The sequence below is a fragment of the Bos javanicus genome, chromosome 19 (assembly GCF_032452875.1).
Source record: "Bos javanicus breed banteng chromosome 19, ARS-OSU_banteng_1.0, whole genome shotgun sequence".
Taxonomy (NCBI): domain Eukaryota; kingdom Metazoa; phylum Chordata; class Mammalia; order Artiodactyla; family Bovidae; genus Bos; species Bos javanicus.
The window spans coordinates 8,499,712-8,526,525 of record NC_083886.1 but is presented as its reverse complement, the minus strand read 5'-3'; the positions used below and the strand labels follow the sequence as shown (position 1 = coordinate 8,526,525).

Sequence of the window (26,814 nt, the reverse complement as noted above, 5' to 3'; positions counted from 1 at the left end):
TTAAATCCAAACCCCTCTGATGGCTCTCTAACTCGCCTGACAAGTTTACCCGGACTCCTGCAGCTATGCATACGATTGTTTACAGTCTCCCATGCCATCCCTTTCCTCCTCTAATCTCTTCCCCCCTGGCTTTTACTTTCTGGATCTTTCAAAAGCAACAACTTAAAGTGCTTCTTAGTTTAAATGCTTTCTCTAAAATTGGTAGACATTCTTTTCAAGAAAAGCCAGTTAGTTCATGAATATATCTGAGGCTTAAGTTCTAACTGAACAAGTTTCAAGTTCCCGCCACCTAGAGTTATTTTAAAATAGCGAGTCTCTTTTGTTCAGCCTCTTGTTAAGCTGATGCCATGATAGTTGAAAGTGAAGTGAAAGTGAGAGTCGCTCAGCTGTGTCTGACTCTTTGTGACCCCACGGACTATACAGTCCGTGGAATTCTCCAGGCAAGAATACTGGAGTGGGTAGCCTCTCCCTTCTCCAGTGGATCTTCCCAACCCAGGAATCTAACCGGCATCTCCTGCACTGCATGTGGGTTCTTTACTAGCTGAGCTATGAGGGAAGGCCGCCATGACAGTTATGTTCAGTAAAAGCATTCCGGACTGGTCCATCCTAGGCCAAGCAGTTCAGCATAGTCAGAAAGGACTCAGGTTATGGAGTCAGATAAGTCTGGTTTTAAACCCTAACACTTCGGATTCCTAGTTTGGTATCTGTAAGCTGACAGCGACTTGACTCAGTAGTATGAAAAAGGGGTAGAGTATCTATCTGGCAGGATTTTTGTGAGGATTACATGAGAGGTGTATTATATTAGATATTCAGCAGCGTTACATGGCAAGCCTTATGTAAGTAATAATTTAAAAAGAAGGGGCCTCACTGATGGAAAGTGAACTCCCTGAATGGTGTATATGGAAACATCATTTCTCACCTTAGCAGATAATTCCCTTTGAAGGGGAAGGCCTCGGAGATTTTCTAATCCCTCTTCCTTCTCATCTATCCACCATGTGCCCATCTTCCTTTTGCACCTCTCAGAAAATAAAGGCCCGGAGATATTCATTCCAGTTCTAAATTATTCAGCTGATTGGTGGCGTAGCCAGGACTATAACATATCTCATGACCCTCTGTATAGCGCTCATTCCCTTACACCATGGTGGTGTTTTGTTTTTGCTTTCTGTTGAGAAGGAGGGTGGGAGTCTGGTTGGAGTCTGCGTGCTGTGGCTTAGCTGTGGTCGACTCGAGACAAGGAGCTGGCGTAGGTGCTTTCTGTGGACGCTGTGCCTTGTTGGCAGAAACCATGACTTAATTTCTCTCTGCCTCAGGGCCCTTCTCTGTAAAGTGAGCTTTTGAATCTCTTTTTTAGGTTATTTGTGGTTTCAGAGGAATAATGTAAGTAAAGCACTATTCTGGGCACACTGGAGATGCTCATTAAATGTTGGTAAAGCATTGTGACTTGAAACATGATGGTGTTCATGTAGAATGGGCTAGGAAAGAGCTTTTACTGGGAAATTTAGAAATGTCCGAGGAAACAAATTCCAAGTGGCCCTTGGACTATCTATAGTGTCCCTGGTATCTGGGCACAGTGAGAATAAACAATGCTTGTTTTTTCTCTTAGGTGAATGTATCTGAAGTACTCAGATAAGATGAGCAAAGCTGTTTGCTTGAGCGAGACTCCTGGGTGGCTGAATTACTACATGACTCTGAACGTACTCATACATTCTAATGAGTGTTAATACTGCCATCAATGCAGGGGGAGATGAATTAGACCTGGCCCTTTCAGCTGAGCCCTATTACATCAGAGGCGAGCTTGAACTGATGACTTTATGATACATTAGAAAATTGCTAATGCTAAATTGCAGCCTTAGTGAGCACTGGACATGATGCCAAGGTTTTTGGAAAGAATGAGTTTTTCTCATAGATGTTTGGAAGGTTCTGATGACTACATAAAATAGGAGACTTTAGGGATGAGGAAGAAAATTGAAAATATATTAAGAAATCAGGATCCTGACAGGAATAAACTTAGTGTGGTAGGAAAAGAGCAGATTGTGCCACATAATACTGTTCACTGTTCTGGTAACAAGAACACTCCAGTTGCAACACAACGCAGAGCTTACATTCGCTGGCGATATCAGGGCTCTCCTGATCGTAACTCAGACAAGCCTGTCTGGGTCCTGTTCTCTTGGTAGGTACCATGCCGTTTAACATCAGTCTATAAAAACACATTAAGGCCTTTTGTAAAAATATTTTAAAAAGCTTTATAGCTCACTGGAACATATTACCAAATTTCCAATTACTCTGTCATGTTAGAATACATTGTCCCCTAGTAAATATCTGAATGCTGATATATGTTACATCACAATGTCATAGTCTGTTTATAAATAGAACCAGAGTGTTTTTATATTGTTCTTTCCAAGTGACATGGCAAGTCTGCAGCGACTGTAATGACATGTTTCGATTTCAGTTCTTTGCCAGATACCCCTACTAATCAAATGTGCTGTTTTAGAAAGTGTTGCCATTTGCTATGTTAATTACCGAGTAATAAGTAACTCTTCCCAGCCCTGGACAACTGTTCTTTTCATTCTGGAGAAAGCTCTTCAAATGGGCTGTGAGGGAGAGTATCTGAATAGAATTTGAGGTTTGCAGAACCAGGATCCATCTGATGTTTATAAGTAAACACATAAGCCAGAACTTGCGTGGGGTATGCATTTGGAGTGGGTTCCCCCCTGTTCCACCTTCAGGCATACTGTTTTTTCCCTACTTTTTTTGTTTTTTGTTTTGCTTTTCTATTCCTGCTATCCTTCCATCTTCAAAAATACACATCCTTCCTCTCTGTCCCACCCTGGAATGAGATTGGTTCCTTAAGTGTCTTAGTATACTAGACAGTATAGTAGTGTCTTATCTTAATCTTGCAATATTCCCCACACGTGTTTCTGGCAAGCCTTCAGTAAGAAAGATGCCCAGGTAAGACTGGAATAGTTAAATCATCAAATGCTAGGGGACTCAGGAGTCTTAGAGATCTTTCGTATTTGTGGTCCAAGGCTTTGTATGGTCTGATTTAGCTATCTGAATCCACAAGAGGCAAGAATACACAGAAGAACTCTACAAAAAAGTTCTTAATGACCCAAATAACCATGATGATGTGGTCACTCACCTAGAGCCAGACATCCTGGAGTGTGAAGCGGGCCTGAGGAAGCATTACTATGAGCAAAGCTAGTGGAGGTGATGGGGAATTCCAGCTGAACGATTTAAAATCCTAAAGGATGCTGCTGTGAAAGTCCTGCACTCAATATGCCAGCAAATTTGGAAAACTCGGCAATGGCCACAGGACTGGAAAAGGTCAGTTTTCATTCCAATCCCAAAGAAGGACAATGTCAAAGAATGTTCAAACTGCTGCACAATTGCACTTATTTCACATGCTAGCAAGGTAATGCTCAAAATCCTTCAAGCTAGGCATCAGCAGTACGTGAACTGAGAACTTGCAGATGTACAAGCTGGGTTTAGAAATGGCAGAGGAACCAGAGATCAAATTGCCAACATCTATTGGATCATAGAAAAAGCAAGAGAATTCAAGAAAAAACATCTACTCCTGCTTCATTGACTCTGCTAAAGCCTTTGTGTGGATCACAAAAACTGTGGAAAATTCTTGAAGAGATGGGAATACCAGGCCATCTTACCTGCCTCCTAAGAAACCTGTATGCAAGTCAAGGAGCAACAGTTAGAGCTGGACATGGAACAATGGACTGGTTCAAAATTGGGAAAGGAGTACGTCAAGGCTGTATATTGTCACCCTGCTTATTTAACTTATATGTGGAGTACATCATGTGAAATGCTGGCCTGAATGAATCACAATCTGGAATCAAGATTGCTAGAAGAAATACCAATAACCTCAGAAATATCAATAACCAGGAGAAATATCAATAACCTCAGAAATATCGATAATAACCCAGTGGCAGAAAATGAAGAGGAATTAAAGAGCTTCTTGATGAAGGTGAAAGAGGAGAGTTAAAAAGCTGTCTTCAAACTCAACATTCAAAAAACTAAGATCATGGCATCCGGTCAGATCACTTCTTGCAAATAGATGGGAAAAAATGGAAATAATGACAGACTTTATTTTCTTGGACTCCAAAATCACTGCAGACATTGACTGCAGCCATGAAATTGAAAGATGGTTGCTCCTTGGAAGAAAATCTGTAACAAACCTAGATAGCATATTGGAAAGCTATATAGTCAAAGCTATGGTTTTTCAATAGTCATACATGGATGTGAGAGTTGAACCATAAAGAAGGCTGAGTGCTGAAGAATTGATGCTTTCTAACTGGGGTGTAGGAGAAGACTTCTGAGAGTCCCTTGGCCAAATAGGAGATCAAACCAGTGAATCCTAAAGGAAATCAACCCTGAATATTCATTGGAAGGACTGATGCTGAAGCTAAAGCTCCAATAATTTGGTCACCTGATGTGAACAGCCAACGCACTGGAAAAGACCCTGCTGCTGAGAAAGGTTGAATGCAGGAGGAGAAGGGACGACAAGGATGAGATGATTGGATGGCATCTTTGACTCAATGGACATGAATTTGAGCAAACTCCAGGAGACAGTGAAGGACAGGGAAGCCTGGCGTGCTGCAGTCTATGGGGTCATAAAGAGTCAGACACGACTGAGCGACTGAACAACAACAGCAATAATCCACCGCAGGCAGGAGTTGGTATCGGCTGGCTGGCTTTTAGTCTGATTGTCTGCCTGATAGCAGGGCGCTAGTTACTGCACAGAGTCTTGACTAGTTGCGACTTAATCCTGGCTCAGCCATGTACCAAAGTTGTGATCCTGAATCAGTATAAAATTCTTAGGTCAACATGCAGCGTATGAGCAGCTTTAGAAATGTCAGCGCTGGTGTTGGTAGTGACGCAGAGGATAATGGTGATGTTTGTCCACCAGATGGGAACAGCAACTGCTGTTGGGGTTGAGTGACATACTGACTCTGAGAGCTCATAACGTACCACCTGGTTCATGGTTTCTCCCAGGTAAGCACTATTAGAATACTTGAAAAAATGCATAAATGTATAAAAAGGAAACCAAAGAGCCTATAATCTTGTAGCCTAAATATCCACTGTTAAATTTTAATAATTATCTGCGGACACGCCTACCTGATTGTGGTCAGACTCACAGTTTAAATGAGAAAAAACTGTGAAATCTGTTTATATAAAACTTATACTATACGAATGTCTTCTATACAATGTTGATTTTTTAAAAACACCATTTTTAACGGTTGCATATTGCTCTATAGTGTGGATCCCTATACATCGTTTTATTTAACCATGAAGTTGATATTGGAATTTGTTCTCCCCATCACACATGATATTTCACTATATCAATATATTGCTGCAGTGCCCATGTTTGTTTATGGTTGTGTGTCTGCATCTGTTCTTTAGGTTATATTCTTAGATGTATAATTATGGGATAGAAAGAAATGAATGTTCTTATAGCAGTTGATATAATATAAACATTGTTTTCCACAAAGGATGGAGCAGTTTGCACTTTCACAAGAACATGTGATACCATTTAAAATGATCACATTATGAAGATTTCTTTTTAAATTAAAATATAATTCAGAGCAATAGATTTATTATACAGAAAAATCTATCATATTGTGGTATGTCTGGAGATATTTCTTCTTATTAAATTTTCTGGTTAATAGAGAATTACCAAATATGCCACACATAAATTATTAATTTTAAACTAAGGGGCTTTACTGGGTTTTTCTGCCACCATTACAAATATTACAAATTTTGTTTTTGGCAGAGTGTAGCAGAGTGCCTGTTAATAAGAAAGCTTTCCTTCTGATGGAATGTAAGTAAGATTTGCTAGATTTTTGGTGAGGGAGGGGAGGTGAGAGCTAAAGTGGATTGCATGTACTCGGGGCCAGCTGGTCCTCGTACGACATTTCAGTACCTCCCCACAAAAGCCCCGTGAAGGGTATGATCCGACCCATTCTACAGATGTTGAATTGAGACCCAGAGAGTTTAAGGAAATTTTTAAGGCCATGCAGCTAATAAAATGTATAATGGGTATCAAATTCAATTTTGCTGGTTCCAAATTCCCCCTTCTTTCATTCCACTGAGTTGCCTCCCAGGGAAACATTTCTGCAGAGGACTCATTCATTACGTGGCCAGATGCTACTCTGAGGAGGTCTTGTTAGTCCGAAGCAGTGGGGAGAGGGAATGGCAGTGGCATTCCGAGGATGGAATTGGAGTTGGAGCCTGGCCAGGCTTGAGAGAATTCACAGCCACCACCTACTAGAAGGAGAGGCACATGCTGGCGTCGTGGTCTGAGCAGGTCCCCATCCTTTCATGTTATAAGCCGACACTTGGACAAAATACTGTTGGCCCTGCAAAGTATTGAAACAGAGAGAATGATGCACTGGGAGTTTTATTCAGTCCGTTTTACTCTGTGTCTGATGAACTCATTCATCCCATGACCCACACTTTAACTTTCTAGCTTTTCTTGACTACTATGGTTTTACATGATAATAAATGTGTTTGGGGTGCCCTCTTAATTTCTTTGTGCTTTCTTTTTTCCAAAATTGGAATATCATAGTTGCTTTTCCTGACCTCCCCCCAAATATTATACACCGATTTTTAAGTCATAGTCCTATATGGTTTACCAAAACCTGCAATTTCTCACCCTTTATCTGTTTTTCCTTTTTTTCTCCTCCCTAGTGGCATATGCTATCACCTTTTTCTAACTGATCATCTTGCTTTATAAAATTGACAAGTTGTAATGAACACATTTTCAGATTAATAATTAAAGATCTGCTCCATTCTTTCAGTGGTTGCATAGTACTCCACTTTGGTTAAACACATTTATTTATTTAACCAATCATCGGTGGACAGATCGTTTCCACATTTTACGATACAATACATAATACTGTAATAAATATTCTTTACTCAATTATTTTTTTAATTAAATCTTTGATGTTACTTCCTTTTAAAAACCATTATTAAAACAATAGTTTATATCTTTAATGTCTTAAGATATCAAGAATTAAGGAGTTGTGGCTGTATGGAGGTTCCTCAAAAAAAAAAAGAAAAAGAACTTCAATATGATCCAGCAATTCCACATCCAGATATTTATCCAAAGAAAGCAAAACACTGATTTCAAAAGATATATTCATCTGAATGTTCATAGCTGCATTATTTACAATAACCAAGGTAAGGAAGCAATCTGTGTCCATCGGCATATGAATGGATAAAGAAGATGTGATACACACACACACACACACACACGACAATGGACTCAGCCATAGAGTGAAGTTTTACCATTTGCAACAACATGGATGGGCCCAGAGGATATTATTCTTAGTGAAATAAACCAGAAAAAGATAAATACTGTATGATATCACTTATATGTAGAGTCTAAAAAATAAAACAAACTAGTAAATATAACAAAAAGGAAACAGACTCACAGATACAGAGAACAATCAGTGGTTACCAGTAGGAAGAGAGAAGTAGGGAGGAGAGAGAAAGGAGAAGAGAATTAAAAGGTACAAACCACTAGGTAAAAAATTAAGACGATACAGCAAGTATGTAACGTACAACACAGGGAATACAGCCAATATTTTATAACTTTAAATGACGTATGATCTATAAAAATATGGGATCACGACATTCTACACCTGAAACTAATATAACATTGTAAATAAACTGGACTTCTCTGTATTTATTTATTTTTGGCCATGCCCCTGGCGTGTGGGATCTTAGTTCCCGTCAGGATCCAACCTGTTCCCTGTGCTGCTGCAGTGGCAGCGTGGAGTCTTAACCACTGGACCACCAGGGAGGTCTCATATGCTTCAATTTTTAAAAAAGAATTAAGTTGTTTTTCGTTTGATTATAGTATTTTAAAATGTTTTGTATGGTTTTATGTTTTCGCTTTGAGGAATATTTTTTTTCCCCCAAAAGGGTATTTCAGAAGTCAACACTTGTTAAAACGTTGCTTGTAAAAATCTGTAAAATAGTGTTTGAAGTTAAAAAAAAAAAATAGCAATCTTTGTAGAGCCTTTGCTAGGGAGTTAATAACAGTGGCCTTACCTATTATAAACTTAATTTTTATAACATTAAAAGTGGGTCTCTATGTACCTCAGCGTTATGGAGATTCTGTAGAAGTGTAAATCTGCTTCTAGGCTTTTATGTGATTAGGATAGTGTCTGCATTACTCTCATTGGACGGCCAAGTGGAAAAACTTAATCCCTATAAAAATTAGTTCAAATATTAGAGAATCCTCTGTGGAGAGTTTTCCATTTTTATCACCATATCACTTTTTCTTTTAAGCAGTGGAAATTCCCTTGGGTTCTCTCTGGCCCTCTTCCATCGTGTGAGCTGTAGTGTTGGGAATCAGATGCCGATAGCATCTCTGGGGGCCACCCACTCAGGGGTTTGTTTGTTCTGCTAATCCATAGTTTTGGCCCCTGGTGTAGACGTGTAAGTAAGATGAAAAGTTAAGATTCTGTGATGATGACCCAACCACCAAGAATTCTCTTAGAAGAAGCTGGTTCAAACTTGAAGAAGTGCAACCTAACACAGCTTTTTAATTCTGGGCTTCAGGATTATGCTTTACAGATAACTGTTTTAGCCTTTTAGAAAAACAAGAAAATTCTCCCTCTTCCTCTCACATTTGAAGGTCCTAAGATATTAATTATTTGAGTTGGATAGAAACTAATACAGGTTCAAGTTTACCTGAAACCTTTTTTAGTTAAAACAAAATTGATGATCCAGTTTAGTTGCATTAATTGTTTGAGGAAATATAGGGTTTGTTCCAGTCTGAACTGAGTTGTTAGGTGTTTTTTATATACTGCATTTCATATGCTCATATAGTTTGTAGTTCTATAAATAATTAACATTTAGATTGGTTAAACAAATAAGCACAGTTTGTTCCAGTTTTTCATTCACAGTTTAAATTGGTTCAAGTTACTGAGAAGTGTAGGGCCACCATATATAATTTCTTTTTTTGTGAAAGCAGATTTAGACACACTTTTTTTTTTTTTTTTTGGTAATCAGGGGAAAGGATTTCTCTCAGGAAATTGTGTGACTCCAGTTGATGACTGATCTCAACCGAGGCTGTCGGGGTGAGGGTTAGTTGAGGCTGTTATTTTTACCATCAGACAGGGAGTCAAAATTGGATCTCTGAGAGCCTTTGATCCCTCCCCCCAGCCCCAAGATTAAACTGTGATCCAGAAAGCAGCAGCTTTCAAGGCTTGCATGAGGCCAGTCTTTTTCTGATCTCTGTAGAACATGGCAGCTTACAAAGTGGTTCATGCTGTCTGCTCTCTCCTTTGTGGGGTTCAGATTATGGATACCAGACATATCATGCTTAATGAGTGGCAGTTGTTGCCAGAGGAATGGGCGTTGGCTGTTGCTTCCAAAGTAGGCATTTGCTACGAATATCCCAGCACAGACATCAGGGGCAGGGGAGCAGGGAGTGTGACGGGAGGACATGGCGTTTACCGTTGTAAGTCCTGTGATTGTGTATTTCAGGATCTGCAGGTTTTCCATGATGATTTCTCCAGCCAGAGGACAAAAGTCTTTAGACATGCTCCATTCCACTGGATGGAAACGGGAGGGTGGGGGGAAAGAGAGGGAGAGAGAAAAATAGGGAAAGAAAAAGGAAGAAGAGTTATCTATCAAGAATCTCTCTCAAAAACAGTGAAGTTTATCATCTTTCCCCTATATTGGCAATCTAACAGTTCTCAGGGTAAGGCAGTTTCCACGTCCACCATTATTGTTTAAAACAAAGGCAGGAAAAAAGCACTCACTCACTCAATAGTGATTGTGTGCGCTAAGTCATTTCAGTCGTGTATGACTCTTTGTGACCCCATGGACTGTCGCTGGCCAGGCTCTTCTGTTCATGGGATTCTCTAGGCAAGAATACAGGAGTGGATTGCCATGCCCTTCTCCAGGGGATCTTCCTGACCCAGGGATGGAACCTGCATCTCTTAAGTCTCCTGCAGTGACAGGCAGGTTCTTTACCCCAGCACCACCGGGTATGTATTTATGTGTATAGACACGCACATGCTAAGGCATATTATATACAAGTTTGTTGTATATAGAAGATAAGTTATTTATTACATGTTAGAAGATCCCAGGGGTATTCTCACAAATAAGGAAGCCTCCTTTCATGCCCTCCTGCATAATTTGACTCCTCCTTCTAGAATAATTCTCGTTTTTTTAGTGTCTTATGCTCTACTCCTCTGGCTTTGCTTCTCCTCCACGATAGTGTCTTCCAGGATTTTTCATTGGTTTCTTTTCAGCTGGAGAATTTGGGATTTGTGGCTGACCTCTTCAGTGCTCCCCACACACCTGACATCTCCAGAGCGGATGTTCATTCACAGTTAAACCTAACACTCAAATTGTAACACCCCATTTTACTGTGAGACATGCTCTTTCCTAACATTTTCCACTGGTTGGAAAAACCCATGGTCAGGAGAGAGACATTGTACATCATCAGTAAAAAGCGTCTTAAGTGACCATTTACACATGGCAGGATTTGAGGCAACCCTAAATGAAGCGTGAGCTTAAGTCACATGGAAGACAAGGCCTGCATATTTCTAAACCTCATGATGACAAGCTATAAACCTTAAGATTTAAATTATATTCTCTATGACACTTAAATAGTTCAAAATTAAGCCAAAGCGTCTAAATCCTGCTGCTCCCCCAGACTCAGACAATTCCTCTGCTAGTGGAAGTATTCCACTAAGTACTTTTTCTTATAGGAATGTTTCTCTTCTCTTTTTCTTAATTCCCACTCGTGACTTTGCCACACATCTAGTCTACCAACCTAAAACTCGGTGCATCCTTTCCTCCTCTTTTTCTCCAGTTCCTCACAACCGGTTGATTACTATACCCAGTAAATTCTATTTTTAAATGCCTCCCATAAATTTCCCTCTCTTCCCTCACTGAAGCTATTCTAGAGCAGACTCTCATAATCATGAGCATCAACTCTGCAATTGATTTTTTTTTAGGCCTAATTAATAAACTCTCCTAATTGATTTTTCTGTTCATATCCATATCCTTATATACAATCTTCTTATTATAACCTGCATTATAGTTTTAAAATATAGATCAAATTATTTAGTTTCTCTGCCTAAAATCTTTTCTCGGTGTCTAGTTGATTTCAAAGTGAGATGTAATCTTAACAAGGCATTCAAGGACCTTCACAGTCTAGTCTCAACCTTATTGTACTATGCTTCTGTTCTGCCCTTTCCCAAAGCAAAGTCCTTGCTTTATAAATCTCTGTTGCCTGGCTATTATTCTGCATGTTTTTATGCCTCTGCCTTGTGTTCATCTTCCAACTTTGCTTGTCAAAACCCTACTAACCCTCTAAATTCCTCAGGAATAATTAATTAAATACATCTTTTTTTCTGTGTTCCCAAAGTACTTTATTTGTATAGAAATAAGGTTTAATGCACATAATTATGCTTTATTGTAGGCGTCTCTTTTTCTTGTTAGACGTTGGGAAATTTAAGAATAAGAGAAGTGTTAGTCATTTTTTCCTTCTAGATCCACATGTGGACCTGTGTTCTTGGTGCATAGAAGATGCTTACTTTAGTATTTATTTAGTATTTAGTATTTATTTATTTATTTCACAAATCAAATACATATATATTTGTTTTATTGTGTGCATTTGCATGTGTACACATGCTCACACACACACAATTCAGAATAGACTGGTATTCCAACATAGAGATATTTTTCTCATGTGAATCTTCTCTTTCTCCAAATTCTTGCCCTTTGAAGCTCTCAGGCACATTATAAAGTCTAATTAGAATCAAATGATTAAGGTTTTGTGTTATACCTTATAACACAGCCTATACCTTATTATAAATACATATTCTAAAAATATATCTAGGGATGTATTTTAATATATGTGTTTTATATGTGTGTGTATATATGTATAATTTTTTCCCAAATGTTTTATTATGCTTAGGAGCTCTTAGCTCTTGAAAAAGCCAAGTTTCCTAAAGTCAAATTAGAGAGAGTTTGTATTCAGAGAATAATGTTGCATATTATTTTAAGCTAAAGAAAAAAGAGCAGTCACTGAGGGAATTATCACAAACAAAATGAAAATCAGTAGCACATGTGCAAGAACATTTATAAAGAACAAAGAATATAGGAAAATTCTAGAAACAAAAATATCTTTGGTTGCCATTGAGACATATATGGTTGACTGATGTGGTGAAGCCCCAAGTCCAAGGCTGAGGATCAAGAGCTTCTGATTTTGGGTTGAGGATTCAGGGTAATATCCAAAAGAAGGGCTAAGGATTAGTGGGAACAAGAGCAGATTATTTGAGAAATGATTAATGAAAAGTTTCTCAGAGATGCAGTCTTTACAATTTCTGAAGAAACAACAATTTATTTTTGAATAAGTGCTGTCATGTTCTATTGAAATATGTTCTACAAAGCATGTTTCAGATGGAAAAGAGGGCCTGGCTTCTTGAAAAACAGCACGCAAAAAAAACCCCAAATAGAAGCAGTTTTGTAGGGAGGTTATGGTCCTCTTTAGGAGTTAATAGAAAGGTTTAAGCGTTTAAGTCTAATTTGGTTTTATAATGTGTGTAGATTTCAACAGGGCAAGGATTTAGAGAAAGAGAAGACTCACGTGAAAGGAAAAAAATTCTCCACATTGGAATGGCCAGTCCATTCTGGGACAACCTAGAATGGACTGGGAAAAAACCTAGTTTTTTTCCCTCTTTGTACTTCCTTGGGTTGGTGGGCTCTTTTGACATACAGAAAGGTGATTCTGCTCACTCCTGGAAATAGAGTGAGTAGGAATCACTTTGAGAGTCAATTGGGAGTTCTAAGAAGGCAACTTAGTAAGGTCTCTCTGGAAAGTTATGTGCAGGTAGTTTAAAGATTTAATATTAAAGCCATGAGAAAAATCACTTATAAGTCTGCTCTAAATCCCTGAAGAGTTGGAGCTGTGTATATGAAGTTTAAGACTATATAAGACTTATAATTTTCAGATAAGGATTAGGGCAACTGTTTCTACTTAGGTCTGGGAAATAGAAGCAGGGTTCAATCATGCAATAGCTCACAGCAGTTGAACATTAGTAAAAAAAGTGCCAGACAAAACCTAGGTGTTAGTATTTCTTAACATTTGGCTCTGGCTCAAACTGGGAATCAATGTATTTATATCAAATAGCTATGAATATTTTAAATGTGATTTGCTATTTTAACAAATATTTCGCTTTTATCTAAGCTTTAGAAATGTCAGCTGGGCGAGAGAGTTCTAGCTGAACCATCACCATTTTCCTGATGACAGTTATGTAAACCACAGACTGAAAGCTTAAGAAGAAAAAGAGCTCCTAATGGTTTGGCCTTGTCACTTGAAGTCTATAATGTAGGGAGAAATGTCCCAGGGAGAAGGGTAGAAAATGCATGACTGGAAGCCTTAGGGTATGCAAGCAGAGAACTTAGTCAAAATGCAGGTCAATTTCATGCCTCATGGTGTGGCTTGAGGGATTAAGGAACCCTGGAGTTGTAACAGTGTTATAAATGAAGAGGCCATCCTGAGTCTGCAGGAGCCTCAGTGAGGCATGCTCTACTGTGTGATGATGAGGACTGTGTAGAAGGAAAGGCATAAAGAGGTAACATTGCAGCAATGTCTAGTTCTCTTCAATTGATTAAAAAAAAAAATCTAAAACTTGCTGTTGTCCAGCTTCTCCCTCAAATCTCACATGACTCAAAGTCTAGAGAAGTTGTTTCACCCTCTTCACACATCAGCAGGGCAGACTGTAAAAGGTATCCTCTTGTCCAGGCCCTAACCAAGCTTTCCGCTTGAGCCTCACCAGCCACTCGACTTCAGGCCCACTGCTTATGCTGTTTTCTCTTTTGGTATGCTCGCCTTCCCCCAAATCTTCTACCCACTTCATTCAAACCCCTGGTTCCAGGACCCTTCCTTTTCACAGCTTTTCTTGGCTTTCCAAGGGAAGCCCCTTTGAAAAGTTCCCCATAGCAATTGTAATACATTGTTACATTGCACTTGCTTTATTATTTTGTATCTAAGAGATCTGTCTCCTCTTTAGTCTATGAGCCCTCTGAGAGCCTGAACCAAGCTGCATTAATACCATTAATACCATGCATCTATCATAGCACCTAGCACAATCTAGGTGGCTCAGTATATATTGGGTGAACTGAACCCTTGATTCATGACTTTGGAATGCTTGAAGACTAAGATAGACAGAAATCTGACCCTGGTACTTAAAGAATAAGAAAACAGTGTTAGAATAGAAAAAATTACACTCAAAAGAGAACAGAAGTTGCTTGAGCTGCTTAATAAGTAGTTGAGATGGAGATTAATTCCTGGCTTTCAGATTCCCAGCATCCCAGGCTGTTCACTTGTCTATACTGCCTCTGAGGACCCCAAAAATTAAAGTTTATTTCCTCTTCCCTATCAGCGCTTCTATGGAACCAAAACAGCATTTTTACTGGCCACACTCACCCGGTGCCTTAGCTAATGAATGGAATTTGGCTAGACTGCCCAGCCCAGCACCAGAGCATTATGAAATCTTCCCTTGATCCATCTAATTGTGCAGTTTCTAACCTTTCAGGCCAACCATAGCACAAGAGGAAGAGAGAGGGAGAGAGGAATATGCCTAGAAACCTGGAGAAAGATCAAATATAGTCATTTCTAGAGATGAGAAGATCTGTCTTGCTAAAGCATGAACCCACTCCACACTTGTGAGTTTTAAATTGGGAACTGACGTGAAAACTCTGAATCTGGGAATTCTGTTTAGGTCTGGCAATATACGAGATTGGAGCCGCTTGCATTTTTTATTTTAAATTCCCTGGGTAGTTCGAGGAGCAGGGGCATGCATTACTTTCAAACAAGAATCTTTATTGTTTGCATAGCACACAGTCTTCCAGTTAATTAGAAAAACATTTTTTTCCCAAATTAAATTTCCCTAGAAAAACAATGATTTAAATTAAGGGCAAAAGGCTTTTTTTTTGGGGGGGGTGGGGGGAGACACTAGTAAATCCTTCCTGCACCTATTGCTTCTAGAAGACTAAAAGTACAGTTGGAATTGGAAGGCTATATTCAATTCTTTATTGTGAGATTCTGCCATCCATAAAAATAATATGCCTCTACTTGAATAGCTTATGTACTGTCTTAGTTTCGCCTGCCATATGACAGACTACCTATAGATACAGACATGATGAGATTCTAAATGTTCAGGGTTTTGACAAGTGCGTAACACTGCAAAAGAGTACATGTGTCAGCAACAAAACTCAGCTCCACAATCTGATCTATTTGCTTCTTTATCTCCTAACGGCTTTCCTCTTACGGCTCTCATCTGAATTCGTACTTTCTCTCAATCCTCTTTGCTTTCTAAATAAAATATATAATTTTTGTGAGTCTTACTACTACTAAGAGTTCTTTCTCTTTTTCCAAGCGTGGCATGAACTGTTTGTTGAAGGAACACCAGTCTTTCAGAGGCCCAGCTGCCATCAGTTTAATGTCTTCAGTGAGATTCAAACAGCTTTACCTCTTGTACTTTCTTGGTCTCTTAACCAGAGGTGCCTTTAAGCACCTCTTAAAATTTCTTCAGTAATTTCTGCAGTTTGGGGATGAGAAAGTCTAAATGATCTCTACTACTGGAGTTACTAGAAGTATAAGTAAGCCCCCAGTCCCAGATCATATAGAAATCACTTTTTTTTTCTTTTCATTTATAGGATCTCTTTCCTTAGTAGAGTCATCTACTGGATTTTCCTAAAACATTAAATTAAGAGTTAGGAAGGTCTCAGATTTATCACAAACTACAAAGTACAAAATCTCCTTATGTCATATCTAAGATTAGGTGATACGATAGGGTATTTTAGATAGATAGGGTGTTTTAGGTGTTTTAAATTAAAGTTAAATTTTAGATAGAGAGGCAGAAGGAGAAAGTCAGAGCTTGGTTCCAATCATATTTAGATCAGATAATTCCAGTGAGTGCTGGAGTTGACCCATATGGCTTCCAAGAGCTGATTGTTAAAATTTCAGGAATTTTTCCAGCTAGAAGTTAAACATAGCCATCATTAAAAATTAAATTGTATAAACTTATAGTTAAATAAATTGTGTTAAAAAGACAGTAAATAATCAAAACTCATGGCTTCCTAATTTACTGCGTTTTATTATTAGTTATGCTCTTAAGATTATTGATACATGTTTTATCAGTATGGTAGAAATAGGATATAATGATGTACTACTACACTTATCTCCCCAGTCTGTTTACTGACATCACATTGGTAGCTTCACATTGGGTGTGGTGGGAATATGTGCAGTACAGAAGTCAGCAAATGCTATGAAACCAAAGCTTGATTTTTTATTTTGTGGAATGTCTAAACCAGGTATTGGCAAACTATAGTTAAAAGCCAAATCTTGCCAGAGGTCAGGCTTTTACATTTTTAAAGGACTGTAAATGCATGCATTCACACACACACACACACACACACACACACAGAGAATATGGGACAGAGACCACATGTAGCTCACAAAGCCTAATATGTTTACTCTCTGGTCCTTTGTAGAGAAATTTGCTGACCACTAGTCCAGACTTAAGAAAGTGATGGAGAGTTAATAATTCAAATTAAAGTTAAATGTCTCTGTGACTGTTATATTATGAGTAAAACAAAATAATTGAGGAAATATTCTTCCAGTACTCAGAACTATTACTTGATTCTCCTCCTGCCCTCACTCTTTCCCAGCATCAAGGTTTTTTCCAATGAGTTGGTTCTTTACATCGGTGGCCAAAGTACTGGAGCTTCAGTTTTAGCAGTAGTTCTTCCAAGAATATTCAGGGTTGATTTCCTTTAGAATTGATTGGTTTGATCTCCCTGAAGCCCAAAGGACTCTCAAGAGTCTTCTCCAGGACCACAGTTTGAAAGCATCAATTCTTCAGCATTCAGCTTGTCCTTATGGACAACTCTCACATCTGTATATGACCACTGGAAAAACCAGAGCCTTGACTCTATGGAACTTTGTTGGCAAAGTAATGTCTCTGCTTTTGAATATGCTGTTAGGTTGGTCATAGCTTTCCTTCCAAGGTGTAAGCATCTTTTAATCTCAAGACTGCAATCACCATCTGCAGTGATTTTGGAGCCCAAGGAAATAAAATCTGTCACTGCTTCCACGTTTTCCCTTTCTATTTGCTATGAAATGATGGGACTGGGTGCCATGATCTATATTTTTTTAATGTTGAGTTTCTAGCAAGCTTTTTCACTTTCCTCTTTCACTCTCATCAGGAGGTTCTTCTTTGCTTTCTGACATCAGGGTGGTACCATCTGCATATCTGAGGCTGTTGATATTTCTCTGAGCAATCTTGATTCTAGCTTGTGATTCATCAAAGCTGGGATGATGTACTCTGCATAGAAGTTAATTAAACAGGGTGACAATATACAGCCTTGTCATACACCTTTCCCAATTTTGAACCAATCCATTGTTTCATGTCCAGTTCTGATTGTTGCTTCTTGATCTGCATACAGGTTTCTCGGGAGGCAGGTACAGTGGTCTGGTATTCCTATCTCTTTAAGAATTTTCCACTTTGTTGTAGTCCACACAAAGGCTTTAGCATAGTCAGTGCAGCAGAAGTAGATGTTTTTTCTGGAATTCCCTTGTTTTCTCCATGATCCAACGGATGTTGGCAATTTGATCTCTGGTGGTTCCTCTACCTCCTCAAAACCCAGCTTGTATATCTGGAAGTTCTCGGTTCACATACTGCTGAAGCCTAGCTTGAAGGATTTTGAGTATAACCTTGTTAGTATGTGAAATGAGTTCAATTGTATGGTAGTTTGAACATTCTTTGGCATTGCCCTTCTTTAGGACTGGAATGAAAACTGACATTTTCCTGTCCTGTGGCCACTGCTAAGTTTTCCAAATTTGTTGTTGAATTGAGTGTAGCCCTTTAACAACATCGTATTTTAGGATTTGAAATAGCTCAGGTGGAATTCCATTAGCTCCTTTAATTTTGTTCAAAGTAATGCTTCCTAATGGACTTTCCTGATAGCCCAGTTGGTAAAGAATCCACCTGCAATGCAGGAGACCCCAGTTTGATTCCTGGGAAGGGAAGATCCACTAGAGGAGGGATAAGCTACCCACTCCTATATTCTTAGGCTTCACTTGTGGCTCAGCTGGTGAAGAATCTGCCCACAATGTGGGAGACCTGGGTTCAGTCCCTGGGTTGGGAAGATCCCCTGGAGAAGGGAAAGGCTACCCCCTCCAGTATCCTGGTCTGGAGAATTCCATAGACTGTATAGTCCATGGGGTCACAAAGAGTCGGACGCGGCTGAGCGGCTTTCACTTTCACTTTCACTGTCAATGCTTCCTAAGGCCCACTTGACTTCTCACTCCAGGGTGTCTGACTCTAGGTCAGTGATCACACCATCTGGGTTAGCTGGGTCATAAAAACCTTTTTTGTATAGTTCTTCTGTGTATTCTTGCCACCTCTTCTTAATCTCTTCTGCTTCTGTTAGGTCCTTACTGTTTCTGTCCTTTATTGTGCCCATCCTTGGATGAAATATTCCCTTGATATTTCCAGTTTTTTGAAAAAGATCTCTAGTCTTTCCCACTCTATTGTTTTCCTCTGTTTCTTTGCAGTCTTCATTTAAGAAGGCTTTCTTTTTTAAAAAAATAATTAATTAATTTTTATAATTAAGGCTTTCTTATCTATTTTTGCTATTCTCTGGAACTCTGCATTCAGTTGGGTGTATCTTTCCCTTTCTCCTTTGCCTTTCACGTCTCCCTTTCTCAGCTATTTGTAAAGCTTCCTCAGACAACCACTTTGCCTTCTTGCATTTCTTTTCCTTTAAGATGGTTTTGGTCTCTGCCTCCTGTACACTGTTATGAACCTCTGTCCATAGTTCTTTAGGCACTCTGTCTACCAGAGCTGAACTCCTGAATCTATTTGTCACCTCCAGTGTATAAACATAAGGGGTTTGATTTAGGTCATACCTGAATGGTCTAGTGGTTTTCCCTACTTTCTTTAATTTAAGCTTGAATGTTGCAATAAAGAGCTCACGATCTGAGTCACAGTCAGCTCCAGATCTTGTTTTAGAGCTTCTTCATCTGTGGCTGCAAAGAACATAATCAATCTGATTTTAGTATTGACCACCTGATGACGTCAGTGTGTAGAGTCATCTCTTGGGTTGTTGGGAGAGGTTTTTTCTATGACCAGAGTGATCTCTTGACCAAACTGTTAGCCTTTGCTCTGCTTCAGATTGCTCTCCAAGGCCAAACTTGCCTGTTACTCTGGGTATCTCTTGACTTCCTACTTTTGCATTCCAATCCCCTATGATGAAAAGGACACTTTTCTTTTTGGTGTTAGTTCTATAAAGTGTTGTAGGTCTTCAGAGAATAGGTAAACTTTAGCTTCTTTTTCAGTGTCAGTGACTGGGGCATCAGTTCAGTTCAGTTCAGTCGCTCAGTCCTGTCCAACTCTTTGCGACCCCATGAATCGCAGCACGCCAAGCCTCCCTGTCCATCACCAACTCCTGGAGTTCACTTAGTCCATCGAGTCAGTGATGCCATCCAGCCATCTCATCCTCTGTCGTCCCCTTCTCCTCCTGCCCTCAATCTCTCCTAGCATCAGAGTCTTTTCCAATGAGTCAACTCTTCACATGAGGTGGCCAAAGTACTGGAGTTTCAGCTTTAGCATCATTCCTTCCAAAGAAATCCCAGGGCTGATCTTCAGAATGGACTGGTTGGATCTCCTTGCAGTCCAAGGGACTCTCAAGAGTCTTCTCCAACACCACAGTTCAAAAGCATCAATTCTTTGGCGCTCAGCTTTCTTCACAGTCCAATTCTCACATCCATACATGACCACTGGAAAAACCATAGCCTTGACTAGATGGACCTTTGTTAGCAAAGTAATGTCTCTGCTTTTCAATATGCTATCTAGGTTGGTCATAACTTTCCTTCCCAGGAGTAAGTGTCTTTTAGTTTCATGGCTGCTGTCACCATCTGCAGTGATTTTGGACCCCCCAAAATAAAGTCTGACACTGTTCCCACTGTTTCCTCATCTTTTTCCCATGAAGTGATGGAACCAGATGCCATGATCTTCATTTTCTGAATGTTGAACTTTAAGCCAACTTTTTCACTCTCCTCTTTCACTGTCATCAAGAGGCTTTTTAGTTCCTCTTCACTTTCTGCCATAAGGGTGGTGTCATCTGCATATCCGAAGTTATTGATATTTCTCCTGGCAGTCTTGATTCCAGCTTGTGCTTCTTCCAGCCCAGGGTTTCTCATGATGTACTCTGCATATAAGTTCTGCATATAAGTTAAATAAGCAGGGTGGCAATATACAGCCTTGACATACTCCTTTTCCTATTTGAAACCAGTCTGTTGTTCCATGTCCAGTTCTAACTGTTGCATAGACTTGGATTATTGCAATGTTGAAAGGTTTGCCTTGGAAATGAACAGAGATTCTTCTGTCATTTTTGAGACTGCACCCAAGTGCTGCATTTCAGACTCTTTTGTGGACTATAAAGACTACTCCATTTCTTCTAAGGGAATCTTGCCCACAGTAGTAGATATAATGGGCTGCTTAACTAAATTAGCTCATTCCTGTCCATTTTAGTTCACCGATTCCTAAGATGTTGATGTTCAGTCTTGCCCTCTCCTGCCTGACCATGACCAATTTACCTTGATTCATGGACCTAGCATTGCAGGTTCCTTTGTAGTATTGTTCTTTACAGTATCAGACTTCACTCACCATCGGACACATCCACAGCCAAGCATCATTCTTGCTTTGGCCCAGCCACTTCATTCTTACTAGAACTGCTGGCAGTTGCCCTCTACTTTTCCCCAGTAGCCTATTGAACACCTTCTGACCTCAGGGGCTCATCTGCATGTGTCATATCTTTTTGCCTTTTTATACTGTCCATGTGATTCTCTAGGCAAGAATACTGGAGTGAAAAGTTGCCATTTCCTTCTCCAGTGGACCACATTTTGTTAGAACTCTTCACTATAACCTGGCTGTCTTGGGTGGCCCTGCACAGTATAGCTCATAGCTTCATTGAGTTACACAAGCCTCTTTGCTAGGACAAGGCTGTGACCCATGAAGGGGATAGGCTGTGAGGGATTTATAAGGAAGTGTATGGTATATTTTATTATTATTATTTTAAAATTGTGTGCTACATATCCTATCAGTAAAATTTATTAAAATACTGGTGTGTGTATGTGTGTGTGTGTATGTGTGGTTTTTTTCCTCAGAGATCCGATTGTTTAACATTTACCATCATACCGCTGGATAAATCCTAGATGGTTGCTCAGATAAAAGTATGAGTGTGGATGTATCCTGACTAGCAGGGTATAGTGTCCATTGGAGGGTAGATTTCTCAAGGATAACTTAGGTAACATTCTGTTATCTAAGATGAAAATGAGGTATGTAAGCCTCTTAAGAGGCAGGAGTGGCACAGTGAGGGAATCTGGGAGAAATGTTCATTTCCTAAGGAATTACCATTTGGGAGGTCTGTCCAGTGGCCAAGACCCAGGCACTGGTCTGTACAGGCGCTCAGACTCCTTGCATCAGTGCTGCTTGCCCAAGCCAGGACTAGCCCAGAAACCAGCACAACATGCAGCTTGTAGGGCAGGCATCTGTGGACTTGATTGTCATGGACTGGCCAACCGAAACCTCAGTGTTGGCTGTATGTATGGCAAAACATCCTAGCCTATTCCCTCTGATGGCCTGTGAGAGCTCTATGCCTAAACAGGGTCATTGGCTTTATATTGGTCATTATTGGTCATTATTATTATAGTCTTTATTACACTTTATTATTATACATTATTATTATTAATATTTTATTTCATGATTATGTAGGTTTTATGAATGGGCACTTTTAAGACACTGTGGCCGGAAAATGGAAACATTGGTCATTAATTCCTACAAACCTCTCACTTTTCCTTTTTCTTTGGAACACTGCCATATAAAATGCCCAGCAGATTACTGCTTTTTTAATTCATTGATTATTCCTTGCCATTTCTCAACTTCAGCATGGTTGTGACATCATTTCTTGTTTATCGTAGCTGTTAGTTTTTATATTCTTTGTTGTATTTTCTGCATCACTACTCAACTGCGTTCCTTTCCTTGCAGCCTTTTCCCGTGAGAAATAGTTATTAGTTTCTCTTATTCTTTAATTTGTGCAAATTGAAGGAGTAGCAATGTAAAAGGGTCCGCGGCCAAATTTACTTCAAATTCTTCTCCTTTTCTAATTTTTCTTACAAGATCTCTCTTTTTGCTTCATTCTCTAGGATTAGGGAAAGCCTTTGTTACTTGTTATTTTATTAGCCTTATTAATTTCAGCTTTCATCAAATATCTGAGATTATCTGTCTCAAATATTTGGGAATTTATGTTATGTATGTATGGGTAAAGCGGAAAGCCACTGTTGAGTCAAGACTGTATAATAAAATCAGTACAGTACTTTTCAATTGAATGATTTGTCAAATCAGATTTTAGGTTACTTATAAAAATATTCTAAGAAGATAGTGCACCCATATGTACAAATGTGTGTGATAATTTGTTATTTAAGGGGTATTATGAAAATGAGAGCTTTTTGGTTTGATCTGTTTGTCTCAAATATGAAGTAACTAGTAACATTTTACATCAAGTTTATAAAGTTTGAATTTTTTCTCCATGAATGAAACTAATTTTTATAATTAAATACTGAGTTTTATGAGCTTTCCCCATGGCCCAGTGGTAAAGATTCCACCAGCAATGCAGGACCCGTGTTTGATCCCTGGGTCAGGAAGATCCCCTGGAATAGGAACTGGCAACTGCTTCAGTAATCTTGCCTGGAAAATTCCATGGGCAGAGGAACCTGGTAGGCTATAGTCCATAGTGTTGCCAAGAGATGGACACGACCAAGTGACTAAACAATCCAGTTGAGCTATTTCAAATCCTGGAAGATGATGCTGTGAAAGTGCTGCACTCAGTATGCCAGCAAATTTGGAAAACTCAGCAGTGGCCACAGGTCTGGAAAAGGTCAGTTTTCATTCCAATCCCAAAGAAAGGCAATGCCAAAGAATGCTCAAACTACCACACAATTGCACTCATCTCACACGCTAGTAAAGGAATGCTCAAAATTCTCCAAGCCAGGCTTCAGCAATACGTGAACTGTGAACTTCCAGATGTTCAAGCTGGTTTTAGAAAAGGCAGAGGAACCAGAGATCAAATTGCCGACATCTCCTGGATCATTGACAAGGCAAGAGAGTTCCAGAAAAACATCTATTTCTGCTTTATTGACTACGCCAAAGCCTTTGACTGTGTAGATCACAATAAACTGTGGAAAATTCTGAAAGAGATGGGAATACCAGACCACCTGACCTGCCTCTTGAAAAACCTATATGCAGGTCAGGAAGCAACAGTTAGAACTGGACGTGGAACAACAGACTGGTTCCAAATAGGAAAAGGAGTATGTCAAGGCTGTATATTGTCACCCTGCTTATTTAACTTCTATGCAGAGTACATCATGAGAAATGCCGGGCTGGAAGAAGCACAAGCTGGAATCAAGATTGCTGGGAGAAATATCAATAACCTTAGATATGCAGATGACACCACCCTTATGGCAGAAAGTGAAGAGGAACTAAAAAGCCTCTTGATGAAAGTGAAAGAGAAGAGTGAAAAAGTTGGCTTAAAATTCAACATTCAGAAAACGAAGATCATGGCATCTGGTCCCATCACTTCATGGGAAGTAGATGGGGAAACAGTGGGAACAGTGTCAGACTTTATATTTTTGGGCTCCAAAATCACTGCAGATGGTGATTGCAGCCATGAAATTAAAAGACTCTTACTCCTTTGAAGGAAAGGTATGACCAACCTAGATAGCATATTCAAAAGCAGAGACATTACTTTGCCAACAAAGGTCCGTCTAGTCAAGGCTATGGTTTTTCCAGTGGTCATGTATGGATGTGAGAGTTGGACTGTGAAGAAAGCTGAGTGCCGAAGAATTGATGCTTTTGAACTGTTGTGTTGGAGAAGACTCCTGAGAGTCCCTTGGACGGCAAGGAGATCCAACCAGTCCATTCTAAAGGAGATCAGCCCTGGGATTTCTTTGGAAGGAATGATGCTAAAGCTGAAACTCCAGTACTTTGGCCACCTCATGCAAAGAGTTGACTCATTGGAAAAGACTCTGATGCTGGGAGGGATTGGGGGCAGGAGGAGAAGGGGACGACAGAGGATGAGATGGCTGGATGGCATCACCGACTCAATGGACATGTTTTTGGGTGAACTCCAGGAGTTGGTGATGGACAGGGAGGTCTGGTGTGCTGCGATTCATGGGGTCACAGAGTCAGACACGACTGAGCGACTGAACTGAACTGAAACAATGACAACAATGATAACTATTTTTAAAGCTTTTTTAAGGACCCTCAAGTTATAAGATGTCTAAGTAGATTTTCACTTATTTTAGACTGCTTTTTAAGAAAAACTCTCTTGATAATTAGAGAAGTGTAAACTTTTTAAATGGTGCAATGGATAAAGGTGGAGAAGAGCAGGGGCATAAAATCAAGTGACAACTAGAGATCTGAAGTCTGGGACTGCTGTCCGTCACTTCTCTGAGAATAGGCAGCATCTGAAACCTGTTCCATGGGGTAAGAGCGCTCTGTGAGCTTCCTGAGACGCTGAGATTTTTGTTTTTGTTTTGTTTCCAGTGGAGTGATGCCCTTCTTGTCTGCAGGGAGAGACTCTGACAAGCTGTTTTACTTTCTAAAGCATACAAAGTAGGAAAGTGCAGGATCAGCTGTCTGATTTATACACACAAGGTCCAAGATATGTGATCAATTCACAGCTTTCTGAATCCTGTTGCGTCCTCATGAAATTAAAAAGAAAGCAAAAGCATTCCAACTTTTCTGCCAGATGACAATTTTCACTCAGAGAAGAATATTCTATTTGGCTTTGGAGGTGGGGGGTAATTTTCCTACCCATTAAAAAAAAATATTGAGGTAACATTGGTTTACAACATTATAAGTCTCACGTGTTCAACATTGTAAGTCTCGTGTGTATAGCACTATGTTTCTACCTCTGTACACACTCCACCGTGCTTGCCACTAAAAATTTAGTTTTCATCTGTCACCATATAGTTGACACCCTTTACCTGTTTGGTTCTCTCCCTACCTCCCTTTAGTTTGGGTAACTACTATTCTCTTCTCCATATCTATGCATTTGTTTTTAATTTGGTTTGTTTTGTTCATTTATGTTGTTTAAAATTTTTTATTTTCCACATATGAATGAAATCACACAATATTTTTCTCCTTCTGAGTCAGCCTAATGCTCTCAAGGTCCATTGTATTGTTGCATATGGCAAGATTTCATCTTTTCTTGTGGCTAAATAGTATTCTGGTGTGTGTGTGTGTGTGGCCCACATCTTCATTCATCCATCCATCCCCTGGTGGGCACTGAACAGTTGCTTCCATATCTTAGCTGTTGTAAATCTACTATACCAAATTTTAACATCCCATTTTTCTTCTCGGGCTTGCATGGTGGTTTAGCTGGTAAAGAATCCGCCTGCAATACAGGAGACCTGGGTTCAGTCCCTGGATTGGGAAGATCCCCTGGAGAAGGGAAAGGCTACCCACTCTAGTGTTCTGGCCTGGAGAATTCCACGGACTGTCCTGAACTCATTAAACTACCAAGGAAAGGACTCATGCCAAATTGATTTTTGGACACCCACTCCACTCTTAAAGAATGATTGAGTACAGGCTCAAATTGAGTGGGTTTGACTTGAGTCACATTGAGTGGGTTTATATGTGGACACACATGAGTGAGGGACAATTCTCCTAGGTCCATTTTGCTCCCTTGACCTACAAAACAAGGACTTCTTTCCTGGGCATTTAACCTAATTTCTGAGCCTTATTTTTCACTACTCTCTGCATTTGCTCTGTGCTCCAGCAAAAGAAAACTAACACTTAATGAAAATCGACCAGGTTCTTTCACAGATAATTTTGCTATGTTTTCCCTCACAATATTCCTGCAAGATAGGCTAAAATAATTCTGCCAATTTAACAAGTGCAGAACCGGGAATTAAAGCCAGGTCTGTGTGAACCCAAAACTCACATAAACACTTTTTGAGCCTGTGATAATATCCTCTGTCTTTGTCCTGGTCTGCAAGGCCCTGGGTAACGTGGGCCTTCTCCATCTTCTAGCTTCAGTTTCAGTGCACTCGCAAGTTCTCGTTCTGATTTTTAGATCCTCAAACATGTCAAGCTTCTTGTTCTCCACACATACTGTTCATTTTGCTGGAAATGTTTTTTCCTTTCTGACTTTTGTAATTGTGCCTTCTTTCCCCTTACATTTCTAGTGTAAATGTCACTTTTGCACGAAAGTGTTCTCTTATCTGAAGATAAAATTAACACCCCTGTTACATGTCTCAGATATATAATAGTAGCATGCTGCTGCTGCTGCTAAGTCACTTCAGTTGTGTCCGACTCTGTGCAACCCCATAGATGGCAGCCCACGAGGCTCCCTCGTCCCTGAGATTCTCCAGGCAAGAACACTGGAGTGGGTTGCCATTGCCTTCTCCAATGCAGGAAAGTGAAAAGTGAAAGCGAAGTCGCCGAGTCCTGTCCAACTCTTAGCAACCCCATGGACTGCAGCCCACCAGGCTCCTCCATCCATGGGATTTTCCAGGCAAGAGTACTGGAGTGGGGTGCCATTGCCTTCTCCTAATAGTAGCATAGTGATTACCTATTATTGCAGTTATCTTTTTCATCTTAAAAACACTGTGAAGACAATGGCTATGAATATATATTCTGATCACAATAAACTGTGGAAAATTCTGAAGGAGATGGGAATACCAGACCACCTGACCTG

At 39.7% G+C, this 26,814-nt stretch overlaps 1 protein-coding gene across 1 annotated transcript in view; it reads right to left on the bottom strand.

The window, feature by feature from the left end:
* ANKFN1 (ankyrin repeat and fibronectin type III domain containing 1) overlaps positions 1 to 26,814 on the bottom strand; it is a 490,285-nt gene that overhangs the window by 72,937 nt on the left and 390,534 nt on the right. Inside the window, exons 8-9 of the mRNA XM_061390028.1 lie at positions 9,481 to 9,578; positions 6,278 to 6,368 (exon numbers count right to left, since the gene is read on the bottom strand). Of these exons, the coding sequence (XP_061246012.1) occupies positions 6,278 to 6,368; positions 9,481 to 9,578 (189 nt within the window). The remainder of the gene's footprint in view (positions 1 to 6,277; positions 6,369 to 9,480; positions 9,579 to 26,814) is intronic.